This window comes from Pseudorasbora parva, chromosome 13 (genome assembly GCF_024679245.1).
Source record: "Pseudorasbora parva isolate DD20220531a chromosome 13, ASM2467924v1, whole genome shotgun sequence".
Lineage (NCBI taxonomy): Eukaryota > Metazoa > Chordata > Actinopteri > Cypriniformes > Gobionidae > Pseudorasbora > Pseudorasbora parva.
Window position 1 is genome coordinate 45,043,872 of NC_090184.1, and position 15,288 is coordinate 45,059,159.

At 42.7% G+C, this 15,288-nt stretch overlaps 1 protein-coding gene across 1 annotated transcript in view; it reads right to left on the reverse strand.

Annotated features, from left to right (window-relative positions):
- Positions 1-1,487: 1,487 nt before the first annotated feature.
- fbxl17 (F-box and leucine-rich repeat protein 17) overlaps positions 1,488-15,288 on the reverse strand; it is a 354,283-nt gene continuing 340,482 nt past the window's right edge. The window contains exon 10 of the mRNA XM_067414572.1: positions 1,488-2,940. Within this exon, the coding sequence (XP_067270673.1) occupies positions 2,803-2,940 (138 nt within the window). The 3' untranslated portion in view covers positions 1,488-2,802. The remainder of the gene's footprint in view (positions 2,941-15,288) is intronic.

Genomic DNA, 15,288 nt, shown 5'->3' on the forward strand with positions numbered 1-15,288 from the left:
CACAGAAACCAGTTTACATCCAAACAAACTCCAAACCACAGGGTTACAGATTCACAAGAGCAAACGACGTCATCTCCAATGAAATCGACAGCAAATCCTCCAAAAAAATCCTGCGTCTTCACGTCTAGATCTACAGCACGAACACACACACTTCATACCGCTAGGCCGTCGCTGAAATAGAGGCCGTGTGATTTCTAATGAAAGTGTAAACGCGTCTAAATGAACTCGAACTGAAGTCTAAAGAGGAGAAGCGCATGAAACAAACTGAACGGGACACGATCGCAAGAGAGAATTAAGAAATCATTTGTATGTTTAATATAAACACTTTATTTTTGTTTAGTACTGTTGTGTTGCTTTCCAGCACAAATATCGAAACATTCAATTAGTTCAGTTCATAATGAACATTTCCTGATCGTTTCCTCGCCCCAATTCATCCAAAATGTTCATCTCTTTCTTTCTTCACTGCAAAAAATGCGGTTCTTACTTAGTATTTTTGTCTTGTTTCTAGTCAAAATATCTAAAATTCTTACATTAAGAAACATTTACTAGACAAGTACAAATTATTGTCTTGTTTTGAGAAAAAATAACTCAAAATGAAGAGAGTTTTTGCTTTAAATAAGATAAATAATCTGCCAATGGGGTGAGAAAAATAATCTTGTTTTCTGTTTGAATTAAGATTATTTTTCTCACCCCATTGGCAGATTATTGATCTTATTTAAAGCAAAAACTCTCTTCATTTTGAGTTATTTTTTCTCAAAACAAGACAATAATTTTTGCTTGTCTAGTAAATACTTCTTATTTACTTTATTATTAATAAAGTAAAGTATATTTTTAGATGTTTGGACTAGAAACAAGACAAAAATACTAAGGAAGAAAAGCATTTTTTGCAGTGTTCAGTCGGAAAGAATGAAGTTTTTTGAGGAAAACATTCCAGGATTTTCCTCCTCATAATGGACTTCAATGGGAACCAGCGGCTGAAGGTCCAGATCACTGCAGTTTCAGAGACTCTGATGATCCCAGAGGAACAGAGTCTGATCCAGACAAACCATCACACATTTACAACACTAATACACATTTATATACTTCTAACCTCAAATGTGAGACTTCGGTGTTGTTCTTCTTCCCGGCGTGTGATGTCATCACATCGGAAAGGTCACATGACGTAGGTGGAAGTGCGGAAAAACTTCATCTCATGTTCTCCTCCAACTTTAAAAGCGTCCGTCATCGTAGTTTGACCTTTATTTGTGTAAAGTGCGTTTGATTTAGTCTTTACATGTTCGTTTTAACACTGGGTCGGCACTTCCACCTACGTCACGTGACCTTTCCGATGTGATGACATCACACGCCGGGAAGAACAACAACACCGAAGTCTCACATTTGAGGTTAGAAGTATATAAATGTGTATTAGTGTTGTAAATGTGCGATGGTTTGTCTGGATCAGACTCTGTTCCTCTGGGATCATCAGAGTCTCTGAAACTGCAGTGATCTGGACCTTCAGCCGCTGGTTCCCACTGAAGGCCATTATGAGGAGGAAAATCCTGGAATGTTTTCCTCAAAAAACTTCATTCTTTCCGACTGAAGAAAGAAAGACATGAACATATGGGATGAGATGGGCGAGGAAATGATCAGGAAATGTTCATTTTGAACTGAACTAATGCTTTAAATCAAGGTACATTTATTTGAAAACGCAAACTGACTGAATATATGACGTCTTGATTTCTGACAAAATAATAGTTTGTGCTCTGTAAAAAAAAATGGTTTCAACTTTTAAAAGTAAGCGTTTGTGCTGCAAACTTAAAACTACAAGTTTAGTCAACCTGAAATGTGAACTTAAATATTGAGTTGACTTAACTTAAAATATTAAGTGTGCAGCACGAACACTAAGTTGAAACAACAATCTGCAAAAATAAACTTAATTTAAGGGAAAACTTTTAATAATTGTATTATTTTTCTGGCAGATTTATATATATATTTTTAGACATTTTCTTTTTTTCAGAATATTTTTTTTGTGCTTATCCAGTAAATGACAAAAACAATCAAATGTTTCCTTTGAATTCAGTACTTTTCTGGTATTTATATTTGTGTTTTCACTTAATTTTGTTGAATTTTTCATATATTTACAGTATATGCTTTCCCATAAAATGTGTGCGTTTAGATATATGTGCTGGAAAACATTAATTAGATGCACATTTCCCCCTCAAATTGTCATTACTGCAATGCAAATAATAATAATCTTAATAATACTTAATATGACGTATTTCTACATCACGCTTGAATCTGAACTAGGCAGATTTTACAGTATTTTACTCTGCACTGCAGTAAAAACGTGTGTCAATAATGAGAATGTAATGAAAATCACCTTTAACGATAATGAGAATAACAAACAAATCACGGATGCGAAACGTCCAGATGCGTCAGATAATGAGCGCGGCAGGGAAATATCAAAATGCAAAAATCCTGTGGTCCAAATAGCTTTTTCTCCTCATGCAAAGCAACAACAAAAAAAATGCCCGTTCTTATTTCTCTCTTGATTTTAGAGCTGAAAATGTTCCTGATGAGTTTAGTAAATGTAAATAAATGCGGTGATGCATGGCAGAATCCTGTGTGTGTGTGTGTGTGTGTGTGTGTGTGTGTGTGTGTGTGAGAACATATTCATTCACGTTCAAATCAAACGGCTCAAGCAATATAGTGATGTTTCTGCATAATGTCATTTGATAAAGGAAGGCGTAGTAAACGGCATAGTTATGATAATGATTCTGCAGTGGTGTCATGGACAGATGTGTATGTGTGTGTGTGTGTGTGTTAGGAGGCCGTGGATGTGTTGGGGCTCCAGCCCATCTGATAGGCTCGTTCCAGCGTTCTCTTACAGTCCTGCATCACTGTACTGAACACAATGTGTGGATACTGCAGCACCAGTCTCTCCACCGTCTCCTCGTTCACCTGCAACAGCAGAACACACACATTTGCTTTTCATTTGACTTTTTTGACACATGACACTTTTTTTTTTAATGCATTAAATGCAGGATAGTAATTTCACTGCAAAAAAATGCTTTTCTTACTTTTTTTGTCTTGTTTCTAGTCCAAGCATCTAAAAATTCTTAAAACAAGAAGTATTTACTAGACAAGCAAAAGTAATTGTCTTGTTTTGGGAAAAATAACTCAAAATGAAGAGAGTTTTTGCTTAAAATAAGATAAATAATCTGCCAATGGGGTGAGAAAAATAATCTTAATTCAAACAGAAAACAAGATTATTTTTCTCACCCCATTGGCAGATTATTTATCTTATTTTAAGCAAAAACTCTCTTCATTTTGAGTTATTTTTCCCAAAACAAGACAATAATTACTTTTGCTTGTCTAGTAAATGTTTCTTTATGTAAGAATTTTTAGAAATTTTGACTAAAAACAAGACAAAAATACTAAGGACCGCATTTTTTGCAGTGTTGCACTGAAAATTAGAATAACTATTATTCAATGTAAGGCATCTAGACTCTAAAAAATGCTGGGTTAAAAACAACCCAAGCTGGGTTGAAAATGGACAAACCCAGAAATTGGGTGAATGGAATGAAAACCCAGTGAATGGAACCATTCAAACAACCCAATTTCTCGGTTTGTCCATTTCCAACCCAACTTGGGTTGTTTTTAACCCAGCATTTTTTAGTGTGTATAAGAAATCCCATGTTGATTTTTCTGATGGATCACAGACGCTCCACATAATCAGCGCACCGAGTCCGCAGGGATCGGTCCAAACCTTCATCATGCACAGTGTCGAGTGTGTTATTATTCACATGCAGATTGAAGGTGAAGATCTCACATGACCTGCTCTGATCACACACACACACACACACACACACACACACACACACACACACACACACACACACACACACACACACACACACACACACACACACACACACACACACACACACACACACACTACAGCTGCAGCATGGGAGGATTCGGTGTGAAACATCTAAAAGTAAAAAAAGTCATTTTGCATCTCAAGTAAATGCTTCTTGATCTTTGAATATTTGGAGAATTATTTCTGCACTTGTTTAGTATTTAAGATCCTGTAATTATCAACTGCTTTCAATGCAAATATGTCTGATTGTAAATTATCTAATAGACACTTGTGCATTTACCGTATAGATCATCGACGTAATTGATCAAATTATGCCGAAATCTTGCAGAAGAGCGTTTGATGAACCTGTTAGGAATCGATCAGTATCCGTTCTGCAACAGCCGACTGACTCTGGTTCTGATTCTACGGCCCAGATTTGTTGCAAATTAAAAGCAAATAAAATGCTTTGGTCGTCCCGTTTGTGAGATGAAATACAAACACACTAAATCGACTTTCCACGATCACACAACCACACACAGTCACGCAGACACACACTCACAAATGCACGCACTCTCTCATACACAAACACGCGCAGACACACACTCACAAAAACACGCACTCACCCACACACACACTCAGGAACAGTCTCACTCACACACACTCACCCACACACACTCACCTACTCACACACACACAGTCACAAACACACACACACACACACACACTCTCTCTCTCTCTCTCTCTCTCTCTCTCTCTCTCTCTCTGAGAAGATTTGTAGGGTTCTCTTCTGTGTTCTGCAGAAACATGCACGCAGTGACATCAGACTGATGATCATCTCTGACATCTGACATTATTTGCTACAACTGTCAGACTTTCGTTTGGATCAGACGAACCTGCCGCCTGTGCAGTGTGTGTGCAGTGTGTGTTCATACATAAGATGATCCCGCTGAGCTTCTGCTGTTTCTCTCGGATCGCAGCTTATTCCGTTCAGAAAGACAAACGCAGACTGTCACGCAGCATTAAACGGCCAATCACTGCATGACGTGTGTGTGTGTATTTATGACTCAGTCTAAACGTAAAAATGCACTTTACGGGCTCAAGTTGTTTTCATTATTCCAGCACACTTTATAAATGTGGCGGAAACACTGATATTCCGGCTCTTACACACTGAAATATATGATCCGGCTTCAGTGGATCCAGACACAAACACACACACACATTCCTCAAACGCTACTCTGGTTAATACTTAAAAAGCTTTCTGGAGTGTGTGAGCATCGAGTCGAGGCTTAAACAGACGGTGATTTACCGCAACCCTAAACCTGCCTGCAGCACATCTACCGCGGTAAAACACCGTGACGTGGCTCATATTTCTCAGAAGACCCTCGTGTTTTAAAACATGAAACCTCACAAATTAATAATAACGAAACACATGTAGCACACAGACCACGAAACCGCGAAACACAAGAGTGTACCGATCAGAAAACGTGCTTACACTCCAGAGATGGTTTCGCACATTAGACCGAATAACACTTACTTCAGTATAACATAACCTAAAGGTTTAGCAGCTTCACCCGCTCAAGAATATAACTCCACACACACACACACACACACACACACACACACACACACACACACACACACACACACAGAGCCCCTAAACCTACCCATCACACACACACACACACACACACACACACACACACACACACACACACACACACACACACACACACACACAGAGCCCCTAAACCTACCCATCACACACACACACACACACACACACACCCCCTAAACCTACCCATCACACACACACACACACACACACAGCCCCTAAACCTACCCATCACACACACACACACACACACAGCCCCTAAACCTACCCATCACACACACACACACACACACAGAGCCCCTAAACCTACCCATCACACACACACACACACACACACAGCCCCTAAACCTACCCATCACACACACACACACAGCCCCTAAACCTACCCATCTCACACACACACACACACACACACACACAGCCCCTAAACCTACCTATCGCACACACACACACACACACACCCCATAAATCTACCCATCGCACACACACACACACACACACACCCTAAACCTACCCATCACACACACACACACACACACACACACACACACACACACACACACACACACACACACACACACAGCCCCTAAACCTACCCATCACACACACACACACACACACACAGCCCCTAAACCTACCCATCACACACACACACACACACACACACACACACACACACACACACACACACACACAGCCCCTAAACCTACCCACACACACACACACACACACACACACACACAGCCCCTAAACCTACCCATCACACACACACAGCCCCTAAAACTACCCATCACACACACACACACACAGCCCCTAAACCTACCCATCACACACACACACACACACACACACACACAGTTTGTCTCGGTGTAATTATCTTGCCCCACAGACTCCCATTGTAATTGTTACTGTAAATGTGAGTTGTGCTTGTTTTCACAAGCTGGAGTTATTTTCTGTGGTAATCAACATCCTCACAGACGCTGCCCATACAACTGAACTTATATTGAGCCCTAGCAACCACCCAGAACAACCCAGCAACTGCATAGCAACAACATATATCAAACATGGCAAACACTCAGAACAATTAAACAACAGCATCGAAACCACCTAACAACCACCAGCAACCACCCCAATTCACCCTAGCAACCAACAAAATCCTAGCAAACACCCAGAACTCCTTAGCAACCATCAGAACACAACCAAGCAACACCCTAGCAATCACCCCAGCAACACCCTTGCAACCGCATAATATCCACCTACCAACAACAACCTAGCAACCACTCAAAACCCTAGAGCACCCCAGCAACACCCTAGTAACCACCCAGCACACCCAAGCAATACACTATCAACCACATAGCAACCCCTGACAACAGCCCAGAACACCCCAGTAATAACCTAGCAACCACCAACAAAAAACAATCTGACAAACACACATCAAACTGCATAGAACCACCTAGCAATGAGCAACTTCTTAGCAACTGCCCAGAACACCCCAGCAATACCCTTATAACCGCATTACATCCACCATCCAACCAACAAGAACCTGGCAACAAGGCTTTGCCCTGACGAAGACCATTGTGGGTCGAAACATGTTGGCTCTTGTATTTTAAAATGACTTAAGCCATACCTAATAAAGGCTTTTTAATTATTTCCTTATCGTTCTTTTACATCTGACTGAGTGCCTTGGACCTGCCTTTTTTAACCTGGCAACCACTCAGAACTCTTGCAACTATATAGTAACCACCTAGCAACTGCCCAGAACACCTAGCACCCCAGGAGCACCTAAGCAACCCCAGAGAACACCTTAGCAACCGCATAACCACCTAGAGATACTGTCAGATACTCTGTCTATGATCTTAAAACTTTCAAACTTCAAGATGATAAAATCATTGAAAACTTTTCAGGCAAGACCTTCTCAAGCTAGGGTGTTGCTGGGGTGTTTTGGGTGATTGATAGGGTGTTGTTAGGGTGTTGCTGGGGTGTTTTGGGTGATGGCTAGGGTGTTGTTAGGGTGTTGCTGGGGTGTTTTGGGGGATTGATAGGGTGTTGTTAGGGTGTTGCTGGGGTGTTTTGGGTGATTGCTAGGGTGTTGCTGGGGTGTTTTGGGTGATTGATAGGGTGTTGTTAGGGTGTTTTGGGTGATTGCTAGGGTATTGCTGGGGTGTTTTGGGTAATTGCAAGGGTGTTGTTAGGGTGTTTTGGGTGATTGCTAGGGTGTTGTTGGGCTGTTTTGAGTGATTGCTAGGGTGTTGCTGGGGTGTTTTGGGTGATCGCTAGGGTGTTGTTGGGCTGTTTTGAGTGATTGCTAGGGTGTTTTGGGTGATCGCTAGGGTGTTGTTGGGCGGTTTTAGGTGATTGCTAGGGTGTTGTTGGGGTGTTGTTGGGTGATTGCTAGGGTGTTGTTGGGCTGTTTTATTAGGTGATTGCTAGGGTGTTGTTGGGGTGTTTGCTAGGGTGTTGTTGGGCTGTTTTAGGTGATTTCTAGGGTGTGGTTGGGGTGTTTTGGGTGATTGCTAGGGTGTTGTTGGGCTGTTTTAGGTGATTGCTAGGGTGTGGTTGGGGTGTTTTGGGTGATTGCTAGGGTGTTGTTGGGGTGTTTTGGGTGATTGCTAGGGTGTTTTGGGGTGTTGTTGGGGTGTTTGCTAGGGTGTTGTTGGGCTGTTTTAGGTGATTTCTAGGGTGTGGTTAGGGTGTTTTGGGTGATTGCTAGGGTGTTGTTGGGCTGTTTTAGGTGATTGCTAGGGTGTTGGGGTGTTTTGGGTGATTACTAGGGGTGATTGCTAGGGTGTTGTTGGGCTGTTTTGGGTGATTGCTAGGGTGTTGTTGGGGTGTTTTGGGTGATTGCTAGGGTGTTTTGGGGTGTTTTGGGTGATTGCTAGGGTGTTGTTGGGGTGTTTTGGGTGATTGCTAGGGTGTTGCTGGGGTGTTTTGGGTGATTGTTAGGGTGTTGCTAGGGTGTTTTGGGTGATTGCTAGAGTGTTGCTGGGGTGTTTTGGGTGATTGCAAGGGTGTTGCTAGGGTGTTTTGGGTGATTGCTAGGGTGCTGCTGGGGTGTTTTGGGTGATTGTTATGGTGTTGCTGGGTTGTTTTGGGTGATTGTTAGGGTGTTGCTGGGGTGTTTTAGGTGATTGTTAGTGTGTTGCTAGGGTGTTTTGGGTGATTGTTAGGGTGTTGCTGGGGTGTTTTGGGTGATAGCTAGGGTGTTGCTAGGGTGTTTTGGGTGATTGTTAGGGTGTTTTGGGTGATTGTTAGGGTGTTGGTGGGGTGTTTTGGGTGATTGTTAGGGTGTTGCTGGGGTGTTTTGGGTGATTGCTAGGGTGTTGCTAGGGTGTTTTGGGTGATTGTTAGGGTGTTTTGGGTGATTGTTAGGGTGTTGGTGGGGTGTTTTGGGTGATTGTTAGGGTGTTGCTGGGGTGTTTTGGGTGATTGCTAGGGTGTTGCTGGGGTGTTTTGGGTGATTGCTAGGGTAGGGTATTGCTGGGGTGTTTTCGGTGATTGCTAGGGTGTTGTTGGGGTGTTTTAAGTGATTGCTAGGGTGTTGTTGGGGTGTTTTTGGTGATTGCTAGGGTGTTGCGAGTGATTGCTAGGGTGTTGTTGGGGTGTTTTGGGTGATTGCTAGGGTGTTGTTGGGGTGTTTTTGGTGATTGCTAGGGTGTTGCTGGGTTGTTGCTGGGGTGTGCTGGGTGGTTGTTAGATGTTCTGGGTGGTTGCTAAGGAGTTATGGGTGAATGCTGAGGTGTTCTGGGTGTTTGCTAGGTTAAACAAAATTAAGCAAATGTTCTGTAGTTAATTTCACAGCTCAGGAGATGAGAAAACCTCCACTTTGTTTTCTTCTGTTCACATGCTTCATATAAAGCCATGAAGGATCTAAGATACTTCAGCAGTGGACTCTGTCTGTCTCCTCCGTTTTACAGGAGCTTTATTGACAGTGATGTCTGAACCTCATGATGTTTGATCTTCTCAAATCTCTCTAGACACTCAGTTTCCATTTACTGCTCGTAAAGTCTCTCTTCCTCCTCCATTACCATCACAAACTCTCCTCTGCTGTTCTACACTGTTGCTTTTGTCTCATTTCACACCAATGCCGTTCTCATCACTCATCTCCACTCATATTTACTCTGTAGACGGTAATGGGCCTGAGTTGCACAGTGTCGAGTTTAAACGAAGCTTCAAAAGGGGAAAACAAGCTCCAATGAATGGATCCAAACGCTTTCGAAACCCTCGATGAGATATTCTGTCCTCAAGGCAAACTGTTACTGGGGTAAAAGTGTGATGAGTTTGTGGGAAGCTGAGAGGCATGGTGGCCTGTTTTGGCTTTGGCCGCGAGACCAACACTGAGATGTTGTTGCTGAGAGAGAACAGACCCGTGAGAGCCGTGTAAATCTCAACGTGACGTTTCGCAGGTTACGAGCACTGACCTGTAAACACGCAGCTCAAACCGACTGTAATTTCTCACAGAGAACGTAAAACTCTCCAGATATCAGACAATGAACCCAAAAAACACATTACAAAACTGACTCAAAATGAGAATTTGGTCATTATTCATTCACCCTCATGTCTTTATTTTTCCATGGAACGCAAACCAAGAGATTCTGAAAACTGTTTACACAGATATAGTTCATGTATTGACCATTAAATAGTGACCACGACTGTGTCAAGCTCCAAAACCACCACAAAAGTATCATAAAAATATATATATATATAAAGCAGAGATCAAATACAACACTGTTATAAAGCTTGTATTATGTTCTTCAGCTTGCCAGTCACGGTCAAACTGCAAACAAGTGCTTATAATTAGTCTTTTTGGTAACACTTTACAATAAGGTCTCATTTATTAACACAAGCAATATTTTTTTTTAAAGCATTTATTCATTTTTTTAAAATGTAAGTTAGTAAAAGTACAGTTGTTAATTGTTTTATGTAATGTTTAAGTTTTGATTTTATTAGCTAGCAACACCCTAGCAACCACCCAGAACACCCCAGCAACACCCTAGCAACCACCCAGAACACCCCAGCAACACCCTAGCAACCAGGAACACCCAGAACACTCTTATAACCACTCAGAACTCGACAGAAACTGTCTTGTTTCACTGAGGAGCCGTGTGGGACAGGCCATGTCTGCCGATGCTGAGGTCCTTTATGGACTGGGCTGCGCTCCTGGAGGATCTGTAAGGGTCAGATAAGGTCCCTTGATGTTGGGGCCCTAAATTGCAGACGAAAGCAATATAAAAGGTTTTGCTCGCAGAAGCTTAACCTCAGCTATCCTTGGCAGTCTCTTTCCTCGTCAGGTCAGAAACTTAGGCCGTGGTGCGTCTGCTATGTCTCCTTCCCCGTTGTCTATCTGGGGGACTGATGAGGAGGAGACTGAAGTCAGGAGCCTTTCTGATCCTGGAGTGTGACTGGCTACTGGTGTCAGAAGTAGCCCTGGTGTTGCCCAGTCCAGTGTGAAACTCATTTGCATAGCATTAGGTTTCAACAGTGGTTCTCAAACCTGTCTTTGGGACCCCTCCCCACTGCACATTTTGTATGTCTCCCTCATTATGCCGCCTTTACGTGCTATTGGAATTATCGTAAATACGAGTTTCCGAGGTAAAAATTGCACATGAACGCCCTCTGATGTCGTGTTTACCACTGGGAAGTTCGGGAATAATTTTGATACTCGAGATGGGCGTGGCATAACCGTCAAAAATGCCAGATAGGAGAGGAATTTCTGCTGTGGCAGGTGTTTTATTCGTTTGTTTTTCCCGCAACAGTTTCATTGTCTTGCCTTGTCGTTAAAGTAGTACATATTTACATAAATTAATAATCATTTGAAGCATATTGTGTATTTTAAACACATCGAAAGTTGCACGTAGTTGACCATCATTCCAGAATAGTGAGCAAGCTGACTATCTAGATAGTGTGGTAAATACAAAAGCATGTATGGCTAAAAATGATTAAAGGTCCCGTTCTTCGCGTGTTTTCGAAGCTTTGATTATGTTTACAGTGTGCAATATAACATGAGTTCATGTTTTGCGTGTAAAAAAAGCACAGTATTTTTCACACAGTTGACTTATCTGTACAGCGCTGTTTCCTCTGTCCTATAAACGGCCTGATGATTTCCTTGTTCTATGAAGTCCCTCCTTCAGAAACACGTAACGAGTTCTGATTGGGCCACCGCTTCCCATGTTGTGATTGGACAGCAGCTTGGCGCACTTTCCCCGGAAAGGTCCCGCCTCTTACCATAACGGGGCGATGCAAGCGCTGAATGAGCGCTCTTCTCCACGTGGGAGAGCAACGAGACCACGCCCCCTATTTTGCGTGTTCTTGTGGGCGGAGTCAACAAACGGTTCTAGTGACGTCATCACAGCAGGAAGTGTAGCGGTGTAGTCCAGACCGGCCGCTCGCTGTAGGCTTTGAAAGGGAACTTCTGTTAAATAAAATATCTTGCTTGGCATTGAACTTGGACCTTTATAATTTTACAGGTATTATTTATGCTCTAACAGCAACATTACACACCAACTAAAGTTTGAAAGATGGAATCGCGAAGAACGGGACCTTTAACATTTTAGTCTTTAAGCAGCCTTACCTTGTCTACATTATGCCTTTATTGTAAATGTGATTATAAATGATATGCTTTCGTGATGTGCTGCTAGTGTTTGCCAGTGAGTCTATGATTTTCTGGGACCGTGAAATGACTGAAATGTCTATAGTGTTAAAATAACATTTTCCCAAGATGCACAAAAGTATGAACCTGGCGTCCTCCATTCTTTCTGACGACAAAGCACCTGAACACAACAAGCTCTTAATCACGACTTCTGAAGTGGGTAGAAGGAAACTTCCCATAGCACGTGAAGGCAGCATAAGACACAGGCCATTCAGGTCTTGCAGTCTTTACTAATGAGCTGATGAGTTGAATCAGGTGTGTTAGTTGAGGGAAACATGCTAAATGTGCACTGGCGGGAGTCCTCAGGACAGGTTTGAGAACCACTGGGGTACAGTGTTAAAACAGTGTCTTTAACGTTTAACTCATGCATAATTTCTTCACCTAACCTCATTCAAACTATTAAATGCATTGCGTGGAACAGGTAAAGACCCAGCACAATAAGAAACCGTTTAGTCATTGTCCATGTATTAGTTTATCAGTTACGTGAACTACCCATGTAAACAGTCAATACCCATTAACATAAACTGTGGTTTGCATGAAGACCAAGTGGATGTGTTGCAATTTATATACGTTTAAGGCCTCCAAACATATGTATGAATGGATTTAGATGGATCTCTGCGGCCTCTCTGTGTTTTTGCTGCATCCGGGAGGTCCTGAAGGAATTACTATAGCAGTTCTTGCCTGGTTAGAGTCAACCTGTTGTCCAATGAGAATTCTTCCATTTGGGGTGGTGGGTGCAGAAGGTCCCCCTTCCTACCCTGTAAGATGTGTCTGGCAGTTGTCTTAGCATCTTATCTGATGTTGCTGACCATTTGTTTATGTTCATTCACCAAGAATTCAATCACAGTGTGGCACATCTTGTTCCACATCGGTAGTTAGAGAGGGGCCCTGCCATAAACTGGTCACTGGAATGCCATTTTAATTATTGTTTACCACAACAGGAATACCCTAGTAACAACCATCCAACACAACCTAGCATTCACATAGCAACTACTCAGATCACTCCAGGAATACCCTAGCAACACCATAACAAACCCATAACCAACACCCTAACAACCACCCAGAACACTCCAACAACCGCATAGGAACCACCAAGCAGCCAACAACACCCAGATCACCAAAGAAACACCCTGACAACCACCCAGATCACCACAGAAACAGCCTAACAACCACCCAGAACACTCCAACAACCACATAGGAACCACCTAGCAACCAGCAACACCCTTACAACTACCCAGATCACCAAATAAACACCCTGACAACCACCCAGATCACCACAGAAACAGCCTGACAACCACTCAGATCACCACAGAAACACCCTGACAACCACCCAGATCACCACAGAAACAGCCTGACAACCACCCAGATCACCACAGAAACAGCCTGACAACCACCCAGATCACCAAAGAAACACCCTGACAACCACCCAGATCACCACAGAAACACCCTAACAACCACCCAGAACACTCCAACAACCACATAGGAACCACCTAGCAACCAGCAACACCCTTACAACTACCCAGATCACCAAATAAACACCCTGACAACACCCAGATCACCACAGAAACAGCCTGACAACCACTCAGATCACCACAGAAACACCCTGACAACCACCCAGATCACCACAGAAACAGCCTGACAACCACCCAGATCACCACAGAAACAGCCTGACAACCACCCAGATCACCAAAGAAACACCCTGACAACCACCCAGATCACCACAGAAACACCCTGACAACCACTCAGATCACCACAGAAACAGCCTGACAATCACCCAGATCACCCCAGAAACACCCTGACAACCACCATGATCCCCACAGAAACAGCCTGACAACCACCCAGATCCCTACAGAAACAGCCTGACAACCACCCAGATAACCACAGAAACACCATGACAACCACCCAGATCCCCACAGAAACAGCCTGACAACCACCCAGATAACCACAAAAAACACCCTGACAAACACCCCGATAACCACAGAAACACCCTGACAACCACCCAGATCACCACAGAAACAGCCTGACAACCACCCAGATCACCACAGGAACACCCTAGCAACCACCTAAAAAGCAACGACATCCAAGCACCCACCCAGAACACTTCAACAACACCCAGAACACCCTTAAACCAACAAGATCACCACAGGAATACCCTAGTAACAACCACCCAAAACACCCTAGCAATCACATAGCAACCTCCCCAGATTACGCAAGGAACACCCTAGCAACCACCCAAAACAACCTGGCAACCGCATAGCAAAAAGCAACTCTTGCTGTCTGTCAAAAAATCTTTTAAAACTTTTCAGGCCAGGTTTTCTCGACAAACAATCATAATTATAAGTGAATTCTGCCTTAGTACAAGTGGAAAAAGGTCTATAATAAAAACATTTATCGAAAAACAATGGAGTGCTGCTACGCACGTAAATAAATTGAGAGGAATTGAGAGATATATGAGAATTAAGAATAATTCCCATAAAAAAAACTAATTAAGAATAGGATTTTCCTAATAAATGAGCTAAATGAAGATTAATCAAACACTCATGTTGTGACCATGAGGGGAAAAAAACAACATCATAAGGGTTTGGTAAGTAAATAATGACAGAACTCTCAATTTTGGCAACCAAAACTGTATGCAAAGAGGAAAACGCTTGTTCTGGAGGGTTTGATGGACAATGAGGTTTTGTTAAAGTGGTCATACTTCTCTTTGATAGAAGAAATGAGCTTTCTCTCATTCTTCTCTCGCTCCAGGGCGTCACATCAAAGTCTCGTCCAGAGCTGGAGGTCTGAGAGAAGCATAATGAATTGATTTGATGATTTGGGCCGCCGTGGATCAATAGCGTTCTTTCAGTCGAGGGCACGACAGGGCGATCTGTGATGTGTGTCTGCAGCTCACAGCCACACATTCCACTCAATCTCAAACCTTTAGCATGGGTTTGAAATGGAAACGCGTAAAATGAAAGGGTTAGTTATAATAGACTGGAATATTAACGCGCCTCTTTCCCTTCTAGGAAGCAAACGCAGCGCTCCGAGGGTTATCCGTCACATCTACAGCTTCCAAAACCCAAATGAGATTATGAAAACACAGAGAATTAGCTACATGGGAAGGAGATTTAGGCAGAAATTGAATTTGTCATGGCATTGTGGCTTTGTAAACGTCGCTGACCCGAAACACAAGACCGCTCTCTCACT